This window comes from Panthera leo, chromosome A2, assembly GCF_018350215.1.
Source record: "Panthera leo isolate Ple1 chromosome A2, P.leo_Ple1_pat1.1, whole genome shotgun sequence".
In the NCBI taxonomy this organism is placed as follows: Eukaryota; Metazoa; Chordata; class Mammalia; order Carnivora; family Felidae; genus Panthera; species Panthera leo.
This window is the reverse complement of record NC_056680.1, coordinates 85,220,438-85,244,195: the sequence shown is the minus strand read 5'-3', so window position 1 is coordinate 85,244,195 and position 23,758 is coordinate 85,220,438. Positions and strand designations below refer to the sequence as shown.

General features: G+C 35.1%; 1 protein-coding gene across 4 annotated transcripts in view; it reads left to right on the top strand.

Moving 5' to 3' along the window:
- The window catches only part of CACNA2D1 (calcium voltage-gated channel auxiliary subunit alpha2delta 1), a 495,461-nt gene that overhangs the window by 447,828 nt on the left and 23,875 nt on the right, over positions 1-23,758 (top strand). For 2 of the 4 annotated variants that reach the window (XM_042916568.1, XM_042916560.1), the window contains exons 22-35: positions 2,199-2,275; positions 3,559-3,579; positions 4,261-4,321; positions 10,808-10,905; positions 13,918-14,005; positions 15,164-15,226; positions 15,815-15,918; positions 16,775-16,861; positions 18,288-18,355; positions 18,739-18,777; positions 20,699-20,770; positions 21,815-21,967; positions 22,051-22,103; positions 23,589-23,644. In XM_042916568.1, the coding sequence (XP_042772502.1) occupies positions 2,199-2,275; positions 3,559-3,579; positions 4,261-4,321; positions 10,808-10,905; positions 13,918-14,005; positions 15,164-15,226; positions 15,815-15,918; positions 16,775-16,861; positions 18,288-18,355; positions 18,739-18,777; positions 20,699-20,770; positions 21,815-21,967; positions 22,051-22,103; positions 23,589-23,644 (1,040 nt within the window). The remainder of the gene's footprint in view (positions 1-2,198; positions 2,276-3,558; positions 3,580-4,260; positions 4,322-10,807; positions 10,906-13,917; positions 14,006-15,163; positions 15,227-15,814; positions 15,919-16,774; positions 16,862-18,287; positions 18,356-18,738; positions 18,778-20,698; positions 20,771-21,814; positions 21,968-22,050; positions 22,104-23,588; positions 23,645-23,758) is intronic. The other 2 variants (XM_042916580.1, XM_042916577.1) reach the window with 1 other exon arrangement.

Below are 23,758 nucleotides of genomic sequence, written 5' to 3'. Positions count from 1 at the left end.
TTTACTGAATGAAGTACCAAATTTCATGTAGTGATTTATGCCTTCTTAAGCTTTGTTGTAATTTAGGTATTACAGTTTGAAATATAGTAAGTAATGATTCTAATAGAATGCTTTTTTTTTTTAATGATGAATTTAGTTTCATAGAGACAAATGATTGAGCTGAAAAGTACGTTACATTCCATTTAACTCTGTTAACCATGTTTATGTGAGTCACAAAAATATTGCGTGGGCTCTATCATCCACCTGGTGGCTGCTGGCTTTATTAGGTTTTAATCCCTAGGAGAAAATAAAGCAGCCTTGGTCTGTTGATTTTATATGGAGGGAGACAGCAAACACTGCATATGACAACATCATTGACTCAAAATGTTGGTAAAGATCTTATCGACTATAGGTTGAAGAAATAACCGTTGCCTTGAGATGGAAATAAATTAAGTGTAACTATTTTTCTATAAAATGAGGTGTAGCTCTTAATAACAACCTGAGACATGCAGCCAATAAAATGTATATTTGATATGTCAATTTTAAAACTTCTCCTGTGTTCCTCAGGAGTTTCAACACTATTTTTATGGTACATGAGATGTAACCCAAGCTTAGAGAGTGACACTGCAGCAGCCACATGATATAACGTTATCGGTTTTAATTAGAAGTTTCTCTTAGCAATAAATGCTGATGGAGCAATAAAAATGTCCTAATTTCCCTTGAGAGGAATTTGTAGGAGACAATCTTCAAATGCTCAGTAATTCTACTCTGCATTTTATAAATGGCAAGTGAATCATGAAAGGTCATCTTGCTTTCAGACTAATTTCACTGCTTATTTTAATTTTAATCTCTCCCTCCACTTAAAGGAAGTTACCTATAAAATGAATGGGGAGATTTTCATTAAATCTACATAACATTTTATTTCTCTGACCTTTCTCCATAAGGATAGTCTATGAATTACTTAATGAAGGAGAAAGATTTGGGAATTGGAGGTAACAAGCATCCACTCATTTTGCTATCTTGACTGCAAAAATAAATTGTAGGAAATAAACCCTTGCTTTTTTTCCCCTTTGTATTTTTAACATATATTTTCATAAGAAGGAAAACCTGGAATTTTATATTTTGTCCTCTCCTGTACTGTCCATAAAAAAAAAGCCGATAATGAGATTATAGTTGCACATTCTCAAAAGCTTGGGAAACATGCGGCTTTAGTGACTTAAGATCTGCAAGTGTATGTAAATACTCAGAAGCCTAGAAATGCACACCTTTTCCTGTGCATTGCTAAATTTTAGATTAAGTATTAAAAATGAGTGCTAAATGAGTCACTTGGTCACATTAATCACGCATCACTTTTTGAAAATACTTAGGTCAGGGAATCTTCCTGTACCTTCATTTTTTTGCACCCTTAGTTCTTAAGTTTCCTTCTGTACTAAAGCATAGCAAAGGTTATTCGCAACTGTAAATGTGGATATGGAATCATGAGTTATGTCCTACACAAATATATTAGCCATTTCAGGGGTGGAAGAATTACACATATGCAGTTGTGTTATTTGAAACTGCATACTGTGCAAATATTCTGACCCCTTTTATATTCTGTAGGAAGAACCAATAGGATGAGCAGGCAGCCTTTCTTAGTGCTAGGAATTAATCTGAATTTTCTTATCAGCAGACACTGGGGAATTTGCCTAAAGACTAGAGTCTTAAATGGTCAGTATTTCACCCCTCAAAGGGGTGTGTTTCAGATGGGTTTATGCATTGCGTAGTAAAAATGATAATACCATTTATGATCGTTAAACGGTGGATGTTTGCTACAGAGCACTCTAACATAATGCATACTTCATGAAAGGGTATGCAGTTAGTGTAATATTTATTTTCTTTAAACATAACCTTAATATTCTTTTTCAACACTTGAAGTATTTCAGTACACTTTTCTGAAAATACAGTACACATCACACTTTTTCTCGGTGAATTCATGGGCACATTTAGTAGCTTATTTTCCTTGGTGTCTCTTCTGATTCCCTACGAGATAGAGAACTGGATGACTCTGGATGGCAAGACCGAATTAAGTACTCTACTTACTGAATGCGTTTTCCTGTCACAGTAATATGTCTCTTCTTTCCCATGAGGAAGATCTTTGGATTTTCCATTAACTGGATGTGTCTTTTTTTTTTTTTTTAAGTTGTTTGTTTGTGTTTATGCTTCTCTTGTTTCTATTGCAGTTTGGCCTTGGTATTACCAACCTACAGTTTTTACTATATAAAAGCCAAAATAGAAGAGACAATAACTCAGGCCAGATGTAAGTACTATGAAAGCGACCCCAGAGTCTATTTATCTCGTAGTATCAGATGTATAAATCTGTCTAGATTTTAGAATGCCCAAGGCCTATACATTTTAGTAGGTGTTACTACCAAATCTACAGCAATGATTCTAACCCATTCCAAACATGCAAGGAACAAGAAATATTCTACGTGGATAGAATATGAGCAGGTACCCAGTCTCACTGGCATCCCCACCATCCTACCCTGCCTTGCTTTGTGCTCATAGAATCATTGCCGTGCTGTGTCCTCTGTCGCTGTCATTTGGAGGGTCTGCTAGCTGGTGCAAAATGTTTCGCATCGCATAGTCTCTACTCATGGCACTGTGCTAATAAGGCTTTATCTTTTTTTTTTAATTCTTTTTTCTTTTTCTTTCTTTCTTTCTTTCTTTCTTTTTTTTTTTTTTTTGCATTTGGCAAGAATAATATTGTGCTCCACATCTACTTTGTTTGAATAAATGAAATTGCACATTGGTCTTTGGCTTGGCAATTAACTTCCCTCTCATAATCTAAATTAATGTCTTCAGTAGCTCAAATGAATTATTTTTTTAAAGCATCATTTGGAATGTGGAGTAACTATTAACATTAGTGCATATTTAAAGTCCTTATTAATCTTTGTTTGGGGTAACTACATTTAGTGAAGTAAAATGACCATCATATCCTTTGCACATCACTTACTACTACTAACTTAAATTTGCTGTTGTGATAAGTAAAAAAGCATTATGTGTATATATACCTTTTACATCTGACCTGAAGTAAACTACTGTTTCTTTCATTCCCTTGTCAGTTCTCTTTTGTTTTCTGCAATCCTCGCCCTCGTTATGCTAATTTATACCTTTATATTTACACGTTCACTTGATAGATAGATATGATGGTCTTTTGACAACCAGCAACTTTGCATGAGCTACTACTTCACTTGATAAATGACGGGATGACTATTTGGTCTTTGATGTTTGGTAAATGCTTCTGAATAGAGGGTAACATCACCGGTATTGCACCCGCGCTAAACACTTTGCAAACTAGACCCTTGAAATAACCACAGTACAGAGAGGATGCTCTAGTAGTAATTGACAGGATATACCTTCCAGTCTTCAAAAGATGTCTTTTTTTTTCCCAGACTACAGCTGTACATAAATAAACCTTTGATCTATGCACAATATTTTTATTCAAGAAAGTCATTGAATAAAATATTGTTTGTGACCCCCTTTGCTTTACCCTCTTTTTTTTTTGTTTCCCTGCTTTCTCTTTCTGATGGATTTTCACAGCAAAAAAGGGCAAAATGAAGGGCAAGTATTTTCTTGTTGCTCAATTTCTTTGTTTAGTACACTTGACATATCCACTGATATTTCCGTTCCTATTGGATATTATCCTCTGTGCTTCTCATCTGCTAGATTTTCCTCCATGATCGCTCAAACCTTAGCGGCAAAAAAGGGGGAAAGAATATGCTTGTGTTTTCATATGCAGCCTATTTCACATTCAGGTTTTTTCTGAGGCAGTAAATACTTGTGTGTTTGTATGCTTCCTCTTACTAATTTACATCTAATATGAAAAATGTTACTAATTCACTAAAGACATTGATGAGTTTATTGAAATCATTTTCTTTACCATAATATTGATAAAAAAAATTATGTTGACATTTTAAATGAAATGACTCTGAAGCAACATTGATATAAAAGATTGGTTACTGTAGGGTGAGTAAATGGGAAACTTTTAAGACAGCATTTTTTTCTGATATAACTGGTGTAATTTGTGTTATGGAATTAAAAGGTATTTTGCAATTATATTATGAAGTATTGAGAACCTTTACATTCATTGATGTGTTTCAATTTAGGATACAAGTACTTCACCACCACCTTCCCCCCCCCCCCCCCTTAATAGGTTATCATTCTACTATCTTCCTACTATCATAGAAACTCAGGATGCATATTGTGGATTGCTTATCTAATCCTGTAATGTTATCTTTGCAGATTCAGAAACACTGAAGCCGGATAATTTTGAAGAATCTGGCTACACATTCATAGCACCAAGGTTGGTTTTGTTTTATATATTTGCTATACCTTGTGTGGATAGGTAAGTCTTTGGTAACAGTTCTGAGTCAGACCCATGCCAAATTATGAAGCCAAGGGAAGCAATAATTTAAAACTGCAACAGTATTCTATTCATTCTATTCATTCATTCGCTCAGTAAGCAACTACTGTAGGCTAAGCAATGTTGTGATTCAGGCATACAATAGTGAATAAGACAGATGTAGACTTTGCTCTTATTAGAAATAACAGTGTATCCATCAATAATGAAGAGCTGGGTATTTGCATTTGTGAGTACACACACAAACACACTGTACATGATGTAGATTACTCTGTAATCCCCATCATCTATTTGAATCATTGCCCCACCCATCTCCCTTCTAGTAACCATCAGTTTTTTTCTCTATACTTAAGAGTCTCTTGGTTGGTTTCTCTCTCTCTTTTTTCATCCTTTGTTTCTTAAATTCCACATAAGAATGAAATCATAGGGTATTTGTCTTTCTCTAATGAATTTATTTTGCTTAGCATAATACTCTTCAGCTCCATCCATGTTTCAAATGAGATTTCATTCTTTTTTATGACTAATCTCTTGTCTGTATGTACCACGTCTTCTTCATCCATTCATCAGCCGAAGGACACTTCAGCTGTTTCTATAATTTGACTATTGTAGATAATGCTGCAGTAAAAATTGGGGTGAGTGTATCCCTTTGAATGAGTATTTTTGAATTCTTTTGGTAAATAACTAGTAATGCAATTGCTGGGTTGTAGGGTAGCTCTATTTTTAAATTTTTGAGGAACCTCCATACTCTTTTCCAGATGTCTGCACTAATTTGTTTTCCCACCAACAGTGTAAGAAGGTTCCCCTTTTTCCACATCCTCACCAACACCTGTTGTTTCTTTTGTTGTTGATTTTAGCCATTCTGACAGGTGTGAGGTCATATCTCATTGTAGTTTTGATTTGCATTTCCCTGATCATGAGTAATATTGAATATCTTTTCATGTGTCTATTGGCCATCTGAATATCTTCTTTGGAAAAAATGTCTACTCATGTCTTCTGCCCATTTTTTAACTGGATTATTCATTTTGGGAGGTGTTGAATTGTATCAGTAATTGTATCTTCTCCCATTCTGTAGGTTACCTTTTAGTTTTGTTGATTGCTCCCATCACTGTGCAGAGGCTTTTTATTTTGGTGAAGTCCCAGTAGTTTATTTTTGCTTTTGTTTCCCTTGCTTCAGGAGACCTATCTAGAAAGAAGTTGCTAGGGCCATGTTAAAGAGGTTACTGCCTGTGTTCTCTTCTAGGATTTTGATGGTTTTATGTCTCACATTTAGGTCTTTCATACATTTTTAAATTTAGTTTTATGTATGGTGTAAGAAAGTGGTTCAGTTTTCCAAACGCCATTTGCTGAGGAGACTGTCTTGTTTCCATTTGATGTTCTGTCCTGCTCTGTTGAAGATTAATTGGCCATATAGTTGTGGGTTTATTTCTGTGTTTTCTATTCTTTTCTGTTGATCTATTTGTCTGTGTGCCAGTGCCATACTGTTTTGATTACTACTACAGGTTTATAATATGACTTGAAGTTGAGAATTGTGATGCCTCCAGCTTTGTTTTTCGTCTTTCCTTAGTTCTTGATTCACACTCTGTAGCAGGCACATAAAATAATATTCAAATTAACATAATTCTATTAATCTAGGCTAAACTGTTGAAGAACATAGATTCAGAATTGTGTATTACTAATTTCTTACATTTTATACTTCTTAAAGAAATTACTGTAGGAACCCACAGACAGCTCATAAAATTAAAGAGTAACTCAGACTAATATTTTTAAAGATTTATTTTAATGTTTCTTTATTTTTGAGAGAAAGAGAGAGACAGAGTGAGAACAGGGGAGGAGCAAAGGGAGAGAGACAGTCTGAAGCAGGCTCCACACTTTGAGCTGTCAACACAGAGCCTGACGTCAGGCTCGAACTCACAAACCATGAGATCATGACCTGAACCAAAATCAGACGCTTAACCAACTGAGCCACCCAGGCACCCCTCAAACTAATTTGTATGTAATCCTAAGGATACCTGAATTTTTGGTCCTTCTTGAAAATGGGGAATACATATAAGGTACATCTCTGTTAATAAAGCATATTCTTAGCTTCATGAGATTCTCCTCCTTGCATTTCCTTCAGTGTTTGATACTGCCCATCCCACAATTCTTGAGTACTCTTTGCCTCCTCTTGCTGTTCTGATTTTCTTCCTCCCTCCCTCGGCTGCATATTCAGTCTCTTTAAGGAGCTTCTTTTCTTCTGCAGATCACTTACATGAAGGTGCTAGCTTAAGGTCTCTTATTCTGTGTCTATAGACATACCACCCATCTATCCGATGTCTGTAGTTTGGGGCAATGCTTTTGAAATCCACAAGATGGCCATGATGCCTAGAAACAAAACAGACATAATATGTGGTTTATTGGCATTACATTACAAGATACAATCAAACAATGTCTTCCTACACAATTTGAGACATTCCTGTTTATGGAAGACAACAAGACTATCTCTTCAATGTGTTTCAAAGTCAGTGTCTCCTAAGCATTTGTCTTTGCTTCCTTCCCTTTGTGTCTAACTTTTAATCAGTCACCAAGTCTTGTCAAACAGAATTTATTTTACAGTATCAAGTATATCTGCCAAACTCTGCTGCCTTTGTTCTCATTCAGGCCAGTGCTTTCTCTTTACTTAAACTGATGCAGCTGCTTCCTACTTAATCTCCCCACTTCTCCAAATCCCCCTTTCCTTCCAGTCTGGTCTCATTTCTGTAACTAGAGAGAGTTTCTAGAATGTGAATAAAATTATGTTTCTTGTCTGCTAAATATGAACCAATAGCTCAGTAGTGTCCTGGTGATAATCTGTACTTTATATCACAGCTTTAAACTGTTCTTACTAGGTCCCAGTTAACAGTGTGGTCCTTAGACTCTACTAAATCCAGGGCCATCAAATTACAGCCTATAGACTGCCTGCTTTATACAAAGTTTTATTAGAACACAGCCATACTTGTTGGATGATGAATTGTCTGTGGCTGCTTTCACTACAAAGGCAGAATTGATTAGTTGTGGTATAGATCTCATAACCCATAGAGTCTGAATCATTTATTATCTGGCCCTTCAGCAAACAGTTGGCCAACCTCTGCTTTAAATTCCAACCACACTAAACTTCTCTGAGTTCCTACATGTGCTGTTTTTTTTTCCTCTTCTCCTCTAATTTTCTCTTCTGTTTTGGACTGTACTTAGACACACCCCACCCCTTCCCAAACCCCAACTTCAAAGCTCCTTGATCTAGGAATTCCTTACCCATTTTCACTGGATTAGACAGACATCTTTGCTGACTGCTTTATAGAATACTATACTTCCTTTACTGGCCCATTTAATGTTATTTACTTTCCCCAAAAAAAGCCACAACTCAATCTATTTGACTTATCTACTATTCAGTACCCAACATCACATCCATTGCCTGACACAGAGTAGGTGCTGAATAAATATATTTGGTGCCTGTAGAATCTATAAATATGTAAAGAATATTTAAAAAATCATTATTAATAATACCTGCAATCTTACCACTTGTCAAGATAAGTAACTGAGTGTCTTAAACTGCTAAAACCAGTTTTAGCTAGAAAGGAGAATATAAAAGAACAGAATAAGAAGAGTTTGAAATTAGATGTGCTATATTGATAAGACTCTCATTCTATCTCAGTTCTGTGTTTTGTCTCTAGGAAGCTTCTTCATTCATCTCTCCCAAATATTGACTAGGAGGCCACACAGACTGACTTTCTGAGCTTTACTGTTAGATAATGTGGAAAATATGGTAGATGTCCCTGTACTCACAGGAAAGATAAACATATCTTTTAGTTCCGGTTCCCAATTTGTACAAAATGATTGTTCACTTCAGCAAGGATTAACATATGTACCATTCTTGTGGGATGACTGAAAGAGCAGAATGTGCCTGTGTGTTTAGGGATGGAGTATATATGAGAGAAGGGAAGAAATGTTAGAGTTTGTGGGACAAACCAGTGAATATCCACCTCAACTAACATGTTAAGTAAGCCTTTTACGTGAATGATTATATTTACTGCTCCAGTGAACTCTATAATAAATTAGTAGTATTATTCCATTTTGCAGATTAGGCAATTTCCTTGCTCTTTCAACATCTGAGCATGTGTGTTGATTATCAAATGCTGATCAATCTCAGAAGACTATCCAGTACCTCTCAGTAAAATATAAATTCTTGGAGCATTATTCCTACCTTTATTTTTTTTTAATTTATTTTTTAACATTTATTTATTATTGACAGGCAGAGAGAAGAGGAGACACAGAATCTGAAGCAGGCTCCAGGCTCCGAGCTGTTAGCACAGAGCCCGTCCCGGGGCTTGAACTCACGAACTGCAAGATCATGACCTGAGCCGAAGTCAGAGGCTTATCCAACTGAGCCACCCAGGCTCCCCTCCTATCTTTAAAAGACATGCAGTCAAAGGGATGAAAAGTCCAGGGGCGCCAGTATGGCTCAGTCCGTTAAGCATCGACTTCAGCTCAAGTCATGATCTCACAGTTTGTGGGTTCAAGCCCTGGGTCAGGCTCAGTGCTAACAGCTCAGAGCCTGGAGCCTGCTTCAGATTCTGTGTCTACTTGTCTCTCTCTGCCTCTCCCCCACTCACACCCTGTCTCTCTCAAAAATAAACATTAAAAATAATTTAAGAAAAAAGGGATGAAAGTGTAAAACATGGAATATTTTTGCTCTTTATCAGAAATGAGAGAGGCATTTCAAAGATGAAATAGAATGAAAAAGAATACTATGTGATATCTATAATTAAATGCTAATTGTGGGAAGAAGTCCATTTTAGCTTTGTCGATAATGAAACGAGTAAAGGTCATGCATCCTTTCTAAACCAAGCCTCTAAACTAAAATTTTCCATGAAATGAGAAGTTTGGTGGGGTTTTTTTGTTTTTGAAGTTCTGACATTTTACTGTTTTTCATCTGTTGTATGAACCTCGTTATAATAATGGCAGCCTCACATTTATGTTGCTTGATATTTGTTCTCGATTTCCAAACCAGGATAGCAGTTCTCAAAGTATGGTTCTCCCATGGGTTCCAGAGGCCCTTTCAGAGAACCCACCAGGTCAAAGGTGTTTTTGTAGCACTGTGAAATGATGTTTGTCATTTTCTTCATGCTGACATTTTCACTGACACTATAAGCAGTGATGAGCTGATACCTTAGCCGAAATCAAGGCAGTGGGCACTAAAGGGTGCTGGTAGCCATCATAATCTTTATGGCCAGGCACCCATGTGAGGGAAACGCCCGTTTCACTATAAAATACCCTTGATGGAAGCAGTAAAAATTATTAGTTTTATTGAACCTTTACCCTTGAGTAGATGTCATTTTATATTCAGTGACATGAAAATGGAAGTTCTGCATACCCGAGTGCTTGGCTGTCTCACAGAAAAGTACTTGTGTGATCAAATTTAGAGCTAAAATAGGTGCTCTTTGCCCTTTTTCCATGAAATATTTTACTTGACAGAATGCCTTGGGTATTTGATAAACATTTTGTCAATAATCAACCACCTAAGGCTTTCACTTTAAAGACAACAATGGACTGTTGCTAATGACAAAATCTGTGCTTTGCAACAAAATTAAGAATTTGGGGATTCTGTAACTAATGTTTCCCAAGAGTTCGAGACCAGGGATGGTATTACTGAATGGGAATTTTCAGTTTTATAATGAAATGTGTCATCATTTGGAAGATCAGCCAATTTTCCAATAATCAGTTTATGATATTACAAAATCAGATTCATTTTTTTTTTGTTAATGTTTGGTTTTGAGAAGGAGACAAAGTATGAGTGGGGGAGGGGCAGAGAGATATCGAGACCCAGAATCCAGCAGGCTCCAGGCTCTGAGCTGTCAGCACAGAGCCCAACGTGGGGCTCAAACTCACAAGTGGTGAGATCATGACCTGAGCTGAAGTCTGACACTTAACGGACTGAGCCACCCAGGGGCCCCCAAAAATCAGATTCATTTGAAGTTATATTCTATTAAGTCAGGGATTAAAGAGATTTGCAAATAGGCAAATAGAAAGTTGCCACTTTTGTTTACTAGGTTATTTTTTAAAGACAACAATTTCTCATAAAAATGTTAACATATAATGGGTTTCTTCTTGATATTTAGTGAATAATATTTTTAAATTTCTCAATTTCCATATGAAAACTCCAAATATACAACATAAAGCAAGAATAGTGGATTAAGAATGAAAGGTAACCTTTATTGAGCACCTATTGTTCACAGGGCGAGTCCTTAATAAATATTAGGTACACCACTCATCCTTTACTTAAGTCAAAGTATTGTCCAACAGGTTGCAGAGTCACTTAAGTAGTAAAAGAAAGTGTTTTCACTTCCTATAAAGGCTGTGTACTTCTTAAAAAGTTGTGACTTTCACAGCTAATATCCTACAATATTTTTTTTTCAGAGATTACTGCAATGATCTTAAGATATCAGATAATAACACCGAATTTCTTTTAAATTTCAATGAGTTTATTGACAGAAAAACACCAAACAACCCATCCTGTAAGTATACACCCAATTTATAATAATTGCTTCACCATTGTTATATCCAAAGTGGTCAAATCTTGGTTCAGATCAGTGTGTTGGTATGCTGGCTTATTAATTTACTTTGTAAATTTTTAGTGGTAAAATGTAACAGTTTGGCCTTTTATGTATTAAAGAATGTTTCTTTCACTGTGAAGTAAAATCAAATTTTCAAAGCCAAGTATTAGATACCTGCAAATGTTTCAGTGTAAATAGGGCACCGTTGCCCTTGATCCTTTCAAATTTAAGAAACTTAATTTTTTTATGATATTTTGAAAGTTTTTCATTGCATTTTTCTTGCCATATAGAGAAATACATACAGCATTTATAGATTTATCTCTTTCCTCCAATTTATATGAACAGCTTTAAGATGAAGGGAATAAAAACAAGATATAAATATGTCAGTCAATGGTTTGTTTTCATCCTGACATTCTGTTTTGATCACCATTAACTTTATAGTGTAAAAAAAATGCTTCTGTCATTTTTCACTTTATGAAGTAAAATAAGTTAGAATAAATAAAAATGTTAACAATTAGTGTTTAACCAATACATTTCTTTCAGAGAAATTTACATCATTCGTAGTAGAAAACTTTTTAGAGATTAATGGTTTCTTAGCATTTAAAATCTTAACTGTGTTTTCCTCCTAAAAATATCCTGTAAAAAAAGTACTACCAGGAAAAGATGTACCGGAAATGGGAAATGAGAGGAAAATTAACTGCCTGGCAAAAATTACCTTAGTAAATATATTTTTTTTAAAAAAAGGAACCATAACTGAGTTTTTTGTCCTTTCCTCCTCCTCCCTTCCCTCTCTTTCTTCTTTAAAATCTTTTTCCTTTCTATCAGAAAGGGTTAAACAAGGCACTTGCTCAGTTACAGGAAGCGAACTGAAGCATCTCACAAATTAAAATTTATCTCCTAAAAAGAAGTAACTTCCTAGCATCATCAACATTAGCTACCAGAGCAAGGATCAGCTGCTCTGAAAACCAGCCAGGGTAGAGAAGGTCTACACTGACCTGACCGAATAGGAGTGTTTCCAAATCTTTCTACTCCTTGTCAGCTCACTCTGAGTCAGAGCCTTTCCATTGTTATGGTTCTTGTTCTTTTCCTTTCAGTAAATAACAGGATTCCCAAGAAAGAACTGGTGTAATATTACTGAATATTCCTTTAATTGGTTGCCTCTATGGGCACCTGGGTGGCTCAGTCTGTTAAGCATTCGACTCTTGATTTTGGCTCAGGTCGTGATCTCATGGCTCCTGAGTTCGAGCTCCACATTGGGCTCTGCACTATCAGTACAGATTGAGGTTCTCTCTCTGCCCCTCCCCTGCTCACGCTCTTTCTCTCTCAAAACAAATGAGTAAGCATTGAAAAATTAATAAAAATATAAATTGGTTGCCTCTAGCTCCTAGGCAAGTATAAATATGTTGAAACAAAAGTACTTTCAGTATCATAGTGCTAGTATCCATATTGTCTCTTCTCCCGTGTCTTCATTTCACTTCATGTTTTTTATCCACCTCCCCTATGATCCAATAGGATGCTTGTGGTACTTAGATAACCATGTGAAGTGTGAGATTTAATTATAAAAAGGTAATAGCTATAAAATGTATATTTTCCTCTGATAGTTCTACATACTACAGTTTTCTCAATCATATTTTAGGTCATGTTATCAAATAATATGTAAAACTAAAAGTATCAGTGATTGAAATCTCAATGGCTTCCTTTAAAGGGGTTTGGGTGATTTTAATTGTGCTTATGGAAGTACTTAATCCAGCATTAAAATTAAAATTCTCACTGTTTATGTTTATTACCTAAATGTTTAGGCTGTAGAGTCTTTCAGCATGTTCGTACCTCCTCCCGGCTCCCGCTTTTTTGAACTATTCTAACAATGAGATTATATGTGTATAAAATGGTAAAGCTCAGTACTGATAACCTGTTTATGTATTATATGCAGCAGGGGCCATATTTCAAGACACATTTTAAAATTACGGTATAATTAAAATATGAATGAAATTGTGAAATTGCTCGCAAGAGTGATTTATACCACAAATTAGAATAATCGTTTCATTTCTTTTACCTAAAACGATTTGCAGCAATTAAATTGCATCATTCACTTTTCAAATGGACTGTTTGTGAAAATGATTAATTTTCTGACATAATATAATGAAAATAGTTCCTAAAATGAAGTCTAAAATGTGGATTGAATTGATCCTTTAAAACTGGAAGTTACATTAAATTTAAAAAATCAACTAAAATATTTTCCAGTCTACTCCTCACCTTTTACAGTAATAGATATTAAGTAAGACCACATATTCCTTACCTGGATAAAATAAAATTTTTTCATAAATGTGAAGTTTCAGTATTTGTAGGTTATCCACAGTGTCATGGGCTTAAAACACAGGACCAAGAGAAAGGAAAGAAGGTGAAGTTTTTTTGTTTAAGAATATGTATTAACTGACCCTTGCCATCTGCCCTTTCATTACCTTTGAACTTGGGCTATTTTGTTCTCTGGTTATTCCAGAAATGACAGATTCCAAAAGCCAATCTTGAAATAGTGCTGGTCTGTGCTAAGTTATTCAGTTCTTTCACCAAAGCAAACGAAGAAAAAACTATATTATGTAGTTTTATATTTACATATAAAATTGTCCATCAATTATGATAGATTTGAATTGCCATACTAACCTATAAAAAAGAAGAGAGAGAGGAAGGTTATTTCCTTAATGTTTCTTGATTGACATACTTCACCTATCTTTTTGAAAAAATTTACAAAATAATTCTCTTTTAGAATTGGCTTTTCTATTCTGGCCATAGCCTGAAAACTGTGAGGCAAGATGAACAAGAAAAACATGCAGAAAATTAATATTGGATATGGTTGTTAATTCATAGAAATATTATCCACTCTAAATTGCTTTAACAAACAGAGAATATATTTGTTTCATTATTATCCTAATGAAAAACTATGTGGATGTAATTGAGGCTATCCTTTTTCTATATTAGGTAATACGGATTTGATTAATAGAGTCTTGCTGGATGCAGGCTTTACAAATGAACTTGTCCAAAATTACTGGAGTAAGCAGAAAAACATGTAAGTATTTGTTCCTATTAATAAATATATGCATATATATATATGCATATATAACATATATATATGCATATATAACATATATATATGCATATATAACATATATATATATATATATATATATATATATATATATATATATATATATATTCTGCATTTCAATTTAGCTTTTCTCTGAGAAATTTTTGGAAACTAGGGCTCATAAATTTAAATTTTACTAATTTAATAACAATTTCATCTTGGAATTGTTGACAGCTTGTATTTCCAGTGTTGGGTATGTGTCAGGACTAACATCTACATCTGCCAGTACTTATCTTTCCACACTTACACACTGCAGTGGGAACAAACCAAATTTAAAAAGGCTGAATTTCCATGTTTGTGATAAAATAGGGATGCTAGTCAAGTGGCCTTTTAATAACACTACTATTCACCCAGTCAACAAACTGAGAAATCTGATTGTGATTCTCATTTACGGTCTCTTCTCCACCCCATGTCCAGTCAGTCACCAAATGCTAAATAGCTCTTCCAACAATGTTGTCCTGTCTTCTTCATAGCCAAATTCATAATTTCCAATTTCTGAGAAATTACAGCACTGCTAATATTCAGTCTATACTCAGGGCCTCCGATTCCTCTACCCACACCCCCTATTCTGTCCTCCATAGAACGCACCCCTGCCAGCCTTCCTCTTAATGCAGCTCCAGTTTCAGGATAAAGGTGAAGCTCTCCAGCATGGATTTCAAGATTATTCATGAGCTGACCCTTCTTAAGAAGCTTGTCCTTGAAACTTTACTATCTGTTGCTTCTCACCTTGCCTTCTGTTTTTATAACACCAAATACTTAACATTCTTCACTAGCTTTCCTGTAACATAGTCTTGGCTCTACATGTAAGATCTTCCTGCTGTCTCTGTCATCTCTGCTAATTCCATCTTCCAAACGCAGCTATATTGGTCTTTACTATGAAGTGACCTCGTTAAGCATCCTCCCTTTATTTCTTAGGTATTTGCAACATTAAAGCATAGTTTGCATGTATTGATGTATTTACTTTGTCTTCCTTTATGTTAGGAACTCATTTTATTTCTCTTTGTGTCATCAACACCTAAATTATTATCTTACGGAGACCAAGTGAAATAAAAAATTGCCTTCTTCTGTCTTCTGTTTTAGCAAGGGAGTGAAAGCACGGTTCGTTGTGACTGATGGTGGGATTACCAGAGTTTATCCCAAGGAGTAAGTTCAAATAACATCTGTAGAAATCAGTACGTTACACGACTACTCTGAGGATGTGCACATTATAAGGAAGCCATTCTGTAGAGAAACTGATTATTAGATTAAAATGGAGTCATTTAACATTACTTACATTATTAAAATACCCTACTTCTTTAAAAATGCTATTATATGATTATTCAGTGATCCTTTTGGATATTTATTCCAAAATCTAAGACACAGTAAAAGAGATTTTTTTTTCTGTTCATACACACTGAACGTAAAGTTTAGAGCCTATTGGCAATATTTTCATAGCACCTCATTGTTTTCACTGTTCTTCAATGGATCTTATCTCTGTCTCCAAAATAGTCTGTCAACTAGGGTGGGGAGGCCTATTACTATTAATTGACCTATTAAGTGACTTGTACGTCATCACCTGCAGAGTAAAACCAAGAGCTTTTTCTGGCCCTTGTTATCTATTCTATGGTGATTTATTGCTTATTAATGAGTATCATTAGATGTAGACATATCTGTAAAATTCTGTGATGTTCACAGAAAAGTAGGTTATCAGGCAGATTCAAGAATAAAAATGATGAGCCATTTCCTCTTTAGGGCTGGAGAAAACTGGCAAGAAAACCCAGAAACATACGAGGATAGCTTCTATAAAAGGAGTCTCGATAATGACAACTATGTTTTTACTGCTCCCTACTTTAACAGTAAGTATTACTCAGAATTCAGCCATTCTCAATTTCCTTTTTTTTAAGATAAATTATTACTTCCTGCTTTCCCCAATAACCATAATTGCTCAGAACAGCCCTTATTAAGTGTATAGTATACGTGTGACATTGGAAGGACAGAAGCTTCCATTTAGTTGAGGTAAAATGCACACACAGGAAACAGTCATCCAGTAATGTAGAGATAGCATATCAACAGGTATGCATAATGCATAGAAACATATGTAGATAATCCCTCATTTCACAAACTGCAAATCTATTAAAGAACGTGTAATGAGTTTTAAAGACATCATCAATCAGTTTAGTCAGTTTTAGTTAAATATATTATTTATGAAAATTATCAATAGGCCGCATTTTAAACTATCTTATTGGATTCTTTCCCAAAACCTTTCTAATTTAATCCCTGGGCTTCTCTGGGGGTAGGTGTTATTCAGCCTCATTTTTACAAAAGGGGAAACCAAAGTTCAGAGAATTTTGGCATCTTGTACAGGGACTTACGTCTAAAATGCAAAGGCTGTTTGGGGTTCTAAGATCAATCTTTCCACCTCAGCAGCCTCTCCACTCAGTTAGCAAATGTCACGAAGCAGAGATTTGGCCTGCGTCCATTATGTTGTGGACATGGATGCAGCCAAGCTGAATAATTCACATCCCACGGACACTCCAACGGGTCTGGTCAGTAGAGGAAGATGAGAGACGACAACCCACCTCCTCATTACTTATCTACACTAGAATACTTAAGCAAAACACCATCCACCTATCCCTCTTAAGAGAAATTCACTATTTGACTTATCTAGACAGGCCTGTGTTCCTTTTTTGTTGTTGCCTTCTTCTTTTTCAGAAAGCGGACCTGGTGCTTACGAATCAGGCATTATGGTAAGCAAAGCTGTGGAAATCTATATCCAAGGAAAGCTTCTTAAACCTGCAGGTAAGCGTGTATATGGTATATAGACATGGCCAAAATTAAATGTGACCAAATATTTCTATTAAAATCTGGCAATACTTACCAGGAAGGCCATCAGAAACCTTTAAGCAAAATAAAGTCAAAGACAGATACACACAGTTTTGAAAATAAAATACAATGATGTGGGAGATTGGGGAAAAATAGAACAGATACTATATAGAGGTGAGGGATTTCCTAGATGTGTATGTGTATACACTGCTGCTCAAATTAATGGAGTCAAATCAAAATTCTACATGCCAGATTGATCCAGCATTTCCACTCGGTAAGTCTGTCCTAGAAGATACTTTGAAATACACAGAAGGATACGTGTCCAAGGGTGTGAATATTTGTAGTAAGTTAAACATGAATAATTAAGTTTCCATCCTCTAAGGAAAAGATAAATAAGTTATAGCATATATATACCATGTGCCTGATAAAACGAATTAGGTAAGAACCTTTTTATATATATATATAAAAAATTACAATAAAATGGAAAAATGATTTTTTTTTTTTGCCAAAATAAAATCAAGTAAGCAAACAAAACAAATCATAAAACTGAACATCAATGGGAAATGCAAGTAGGCTGGATTAAGTGGATGCCATCTAGTAGAAGCGTTGTTGTTTTTTTTTTTTTTCATTGTATGATTCCGTATTTGATTGTGTAAGAGAGTGTACATTAGACCAGATTGAGAAGGTAGATAGATCACCTTCCTGTTCCTGAGGGCTGTTTTACCTCAGGAACCTCAGTGGTTCAACTAGATATTACCTCAGGAACCTCAGTGGTTCAACTAGATATTACCTCCACACTAACTCATTGACTGCTTCCTTCATTCACTCAATGGCTCATTTATTCACTCACCCTCCCACCCACCTATCTGTCTATTGGACATACATTTCTCAAGCACATGATGCATGCATTGGTGGGGCTAGCGAAGCCTCTTAAAACATTCCACCTGAGTGACCTCACGTTACAAGACTATGCCTGACACTACCACCTTTTTTTTCCCCTTTAGCTTATTGCATATATGAGTTAATTGGTGAGGTGGTTGCCAACGAGTAAAGTATGTTGTGAATATAAACGAAAGTTATTTAATAGTTTAAGAGCAGTTAGCAGTCTCTTTAATGAAAACCCAAAGAAATAAAATCTCTGTAATAAACATTACATTCAACCCAAAATTTAATGCTACTTTTTACACTACATAAATTATCATATAGCAAATATTATATGGACATTAAAACTGCAACCTTTTCAATGAAGTCCACTTTTCAACATATAGCTGAAATTAATTTAATTCCAAGAAATTTAAATTTGCTCAGAAATATTCAAATGTAAGAGGAAAAGTAGATAACTAAGAATCACAGCCACGTTTTTTCTATGTATGTGTCAATTCTTCTTTACATCATTTTTCAGTTGTTGGGATTAAAATTGATGTAAATTCTTGGATAGAGAATTTCACCAAAACATCAATCAGGGATCCGGTAAGATATATATATATTTCCTAACGTTTATGCTACACTCCATGTCAAATGCAAATAAGAAAAGTCAAAGTAAAGTCTTGTCAATGTATAATTTTCAGTGCTACTAAATTAAGCAGAACTATGAATTAATATTTTTGGAAAGACTTTTTTAAATTAGTTAAGAGGAAAAATATTTTGATATAATTTGAAATATTAGTTTAGATAGCTCTTAATATTTTACAAAGATGAAGCTATTGCTTTTTTTATGATGGGATAGACTGTCATTTAATCTTACTTTGATACTAGATAAATTATTCTCAGATTCCTAACATGATAATAATGTGTCATGGAAATCCTTTTTTCTATTAAAAATGTGTGGGGTTAATTGTATTTTTGTCTTTCAGTGTGCTGGTCCAGTTTGTGACTGCAAAAGAAACAGTGATGTAAGAAAATTTTTTAAATTTTAACTGTTATTTTTTGTTACTCTTGTTAAGACTTTAATCATAAAGTCATTGATGAAAGTCATTTGATATAGGAATTTTTCATTAAATGCTAAAAAATAGTTTATGAAATTTTGAACTAATTTATAGGTAAGAAGTTGAATAAATTCTTTTAATTCCTAACCATTAAAAATATTCACATATTAAGGGAAAGTATTTTAATTTAAAAAGCCTGTTTCAGTATGAAGTGTACTCAATGTCAATTGTGTTAGATAGTTTTCTAAGTATCTTTAGCTCTGTTCCTGAGTGGGAAGTTTCTAACTAAAGTGGCCTTACTGGTTATCAAGGCAATCTTTCCTGTCCTTGATAGTTTCTCTGAATTTGTTCACACAGTATTCATAGTGACAAGAAAACTTTTTGAGTTCAATTTTGCCATTATTATTATTTTTTTTATCAAATTCCACTTACATGGATTGGATTTTACATTGTCTCCTGTTACTTCTATTTCATTATGACATTTCTTCGTTCAAACGTTAAATACGTTCAGGCCGCCTGGGTGGCTCAGTTGGTTAAGTGCCTGACTTTGGCTCAGGGCACGATCTCATGGCTTGTGAGTTCAAGCCCTGCGTCGGGCTGTGTGCTGACAGCCCCGAGCCTGGAACCTGCTTCAGATTTTGTTTCTCCCTCTCTCTCTGCCCCTCCCCCACTCATGCTCCGTCTCTGTCTCAAAAATAAACAAAAAAAATTTTTTAAACGTTAAATATGTTGAAACCTGCTTTGGATTTTGTCTCTCCCTCTCTCTCTGCCTCTCAAAAATAACATTTAAAAAAAAAATTACTTAAATATGTTCTAAGAATGATACTACATAAAGTATTCCCAGAATACAAAGGATGAATTCCACTATTTGCTTCCCATCTTCTTATGTGTATGTGTTTATTTCCAAGGCAAACAGTGGGTTCACATCATCTTATTTCTAGTCATGTGAAATTATAAGCCAGCAATGTTATTTTTTATACTCTCTCCATTTTACATAGACTTTGTAAATAGACTATAAAGACTGTTTTGAGAGTCGAGGTTTTAGCAAGTTGCTTCCACATGTCCCCAACTCTGAGAACAATGTTTTTAATTGTCATTTTATACAATAAAAATTACTAAACTGATCCATGCATTTAAACATGATACAAACCAGGTGGGAATTGATTTCTTTTGTGTCATGATCTTTTTTTGTTTTGTTTCTGCTTTTATATTTCAAATTACTCAACCAATTTTAATTGAAAATATGAAGTAGTTATAATATCCTTATGCTGCATGCTTTTTAATTTAGTCTGAAGCATGGTGACTACAATGCATTTTTAAAGGTATCTTTTTTGTCAAAATATTAAGTATGTTTTTACATATTAGTTATTTTGGCTTATCCAATTTCCTGGATCATTTAGATGACCAAATGGCAAAAAGGTTATTTCTGATTTGACCTTCTGATTTGTTCAGACTCAGTTGACAGTTTTAACTAAATGGGTAGTGGTACAGTATGAAACCCTGAGAATTTGAATCTGTGTGTGTCCTTAATTTATTTTATCAGAATCTCTGGAGCATGTATCTTTAAGTTGAAGTTTTTTTTCCTATTTTTGTTGTTGTAACTATCTACTGGGGCTCCTGGTTGGGTCAGTCCCTTGAGCCTCTGATTCTTGATTTCAGCTCAGGTCATGATCCCAGGGTCATGGGATCGAGCCCTGTGTCGGGCTCCACATTGACAGCAGGGAGACTGCTTGGGATTCTCTCTGTCCCTCTCCCTCTGCTCCTCCCTTGTGCATACATGTATGTCCTTTCTAAATATATATATAAAATCATCTATCTAACAAAGTACTGATAATGAAGCCTCCTAACCTTCCTCGAATTGTGTTCATTGTTATTTTTATTTTTGTAGGTAATGGATTGTGTGATTCTAGATGATGGTGGGTTTCTTCTGATGGCAAATCATGATGATTATACTAACCAGGTAGGTACCACAGTGGGACAAAGTACAGTTTCCAAAGTGTATTTCCCTAATCGGCATTACAAAAGTCCTTCAAACCGTTATAGAAATTAATGAGTTATTATATTTCTGTCATAAAATAAATTGTTAAATGCTAAATATAATATAAACCATTAATGAATACATTCTAAATACAGTTTCCTGAAATTAGTTGAATTTCCTTTCTAGTCATAACAGTTACTATTAAAACATGTAGTTATTATTGTCGATCTCTCAGAAATTGAGAAAATGTTTGCATATTAAATATTTATTAATTAGTAATATCTAACTTAATACATGGCTGCTTTGAACTGATGAAGTTTCTATTCCCAAATTTTTAAGTTGGCAGCATATAGGCTATTTGGCTCAAATGGGATTTTAAGCAAATTAGAATTCGTTGCCAATTAATTTCATTTCCCAATCTACATTTCTGGTTTCTCTTTAAAAAGAAAGGATCTTGGGGCGCCTGGGTAGCTCAGTCTATTAAGCGTCCGACTCTTGCTTTTGGCTCAGGTTATCATCTCATAGTTGGTGAGACTGGGCTCTGCGCTAACAGCATGGAGACTGCTTGCAATTCTGTCTCTCTCTGTCAAAGTAAATAACTAAACTTCTAGGAACAGAAAAGATAAAATTGGTCAACACTGAGCTTTTTCTTAACTGGCCATGTTTATGGACTGCAGTTGATGAGCCTCAGGTTTGCTCCTAGGTTCCTGTTCTTTCTCTAATATCACCCATTTCTCTCCATTACGCTGCTTTCCTCTTCCCCACAAGGTATTCACTTGTGATCTTAATGCTTAGTTAACTGTGCGTATTCCTTCCACATGCATCACACCAAGCCACGGAGCAAATGCGAACCCCTAACTAAGCTCTTCTCACTTCTTTCGGAATATCCCGTGCAGCTTCATTGCTTTGGTTTTTAAGCTCCAGTAGTTTTCGTTGCTAGTTCGTCCTACTTCTTTTCATTGCAGTGGTCGGGGTGTTAACATGTGGAGTGAATTTGAAACTTGATTCTTTTGTCCTCTGTTCCAGATTGGAAGATTTTTTGGAGAGATTGACCCAAGTCTGATGCGACACCTGGTTAATATATCGGTTTATGCTTTCAACAAATCTTACGATTATCAGTCAGTGTGTGAGCCTGGTGCTGCACCGAAACAAGGAGCAGGGCATCGCTCGGCATACGTGGTCAGTAATTTCCACCTCGTCCATGCCTCTCGCAGGAACACTCAGTGTCGATTAACATAATGACTTTTTCATTATTTTTATAGCCATCAATAGCCGACATATTACACATTGGCTGGTGGGCCACTGCAGCTGCCTGGTAAGTCACAATTGTGTTTTTACTGGTAATGAGAAAGGGGCGGTGAAATAGTAAAGAATTTGAGGACAGTCCAGATTTTGTGACACGTGAATAATTGTTACGGAAACTACTCTGTTTGTTTCCTAAATGACATACTGGTAGTTTTCACAAAATGATCAATTTAACACTGTTACTGTCACTTGGTTTTTCATATGAAAACAATATGCTCATGCAGACTTCAGCCTCTTCAAGATCTGTTGAGACTTTCTACCCAATTCCTTAAGTTTTAGGTGTATCAATCTATTAAAGGTTTCAGTTAAATGCCTTCAGTATCCAAATTAGATGTCTCCATCATCAAATTCAAAGCATCATGACTTATCTTTTCAGCTCTTTCCAACAGAGGCTGGCAAAGTTTTAGAGGCATCATGTTGCTGAAATGGATCTAATTCTCTCTTTTTACTGACTTAACCTCCCTACCTCCTTCAACACCTCACCTACACCCTACCACCTATGAAAACAATACATTTAAACTGTTTAAGGCACTGTGGAAAGTCTGTAAGATCAAATGCATCATTGTTGGGCTCTGGTCAGTCAAGTAACTCAACCTCCTTTTGTGTCTGGGATCCCTAGTCTTCCTTCTTTCCCTTCTTTTTTATCATTGCCCAAGCCTTATGCCTTGTAGATTAAACTTTAACATTCATTTGATGGTGAGGCTTTCCCAGCAAAAATCATATCAGTCTACCAGTTTATGAAAGTAAGAAAGATTTTAGATTAAAAATCCTATTTTTGGTGAAAAATGGCACTTTCTATTGTGATAGTGATATTTAAATATTAATTTACTCAGGTTTTTTAAATCTCAAAGTAATCCTCATTACTTTATGATTGGCTTTATGCTATTTTCTGGCCAGAATTTACCTCCTTCACCCCCCCTTTTTATTTTTTTCCTGAATTCAATTCCAGATGATTCTATACTAATATTTGGTTCAACTGTCATTTATTGGAAAAACTGAAATATGCCAAGTGTCCTATATTTAACAGGTATATATTTTAGTTCATGAATGTCACATTATGTATTCACAGATATAGTCTATATTGTAAAGTAAATGGTTTGCAAACCCATGGCACAAAATCATTTTTGTTTGATCTTTTGCTTTATTCCACCTTAGAGTTCTAAAACTAAAATAAGCACCCCTGAATGAGAAAACTATGGCATGAAATATTGACACTTTTCCTAGGTACCACTTAAGTGGTCCCTCACTCTGTCCTTAACATGTCTGACTTCGCGACTTCTTTTACAGAAACAAATGTACGGTGTTTTGTAAAGTTTAAGAAATAATTATATAAAAATACTCCTCAACTTTCTATTGGCAAGGTCTCAATTTTTTCCAAGCAGATGAGGAAGAAATGTGTGTATGTGTACCTGCAAGATTATTTGGGTTTTTACTGCATTATTTGTAAAGGAAATATGTAGATTTTTGTCAATAATAATTTGTATTTGCAATTTAGGTCTATTCTACAGCAGTTTCTCCTGAGTTTGACCTTTCCACGACTTCTTGAGGCAGGTATGTAGTTACTCAGCTATTGTCCTAATAAAATTTTGTTTGGGGATGTGTTGAGTTCGCCTGACCCAAGGGTCTGGAAACTTTTTTATGTCGTATCGGCCTCTATTTTGTAAC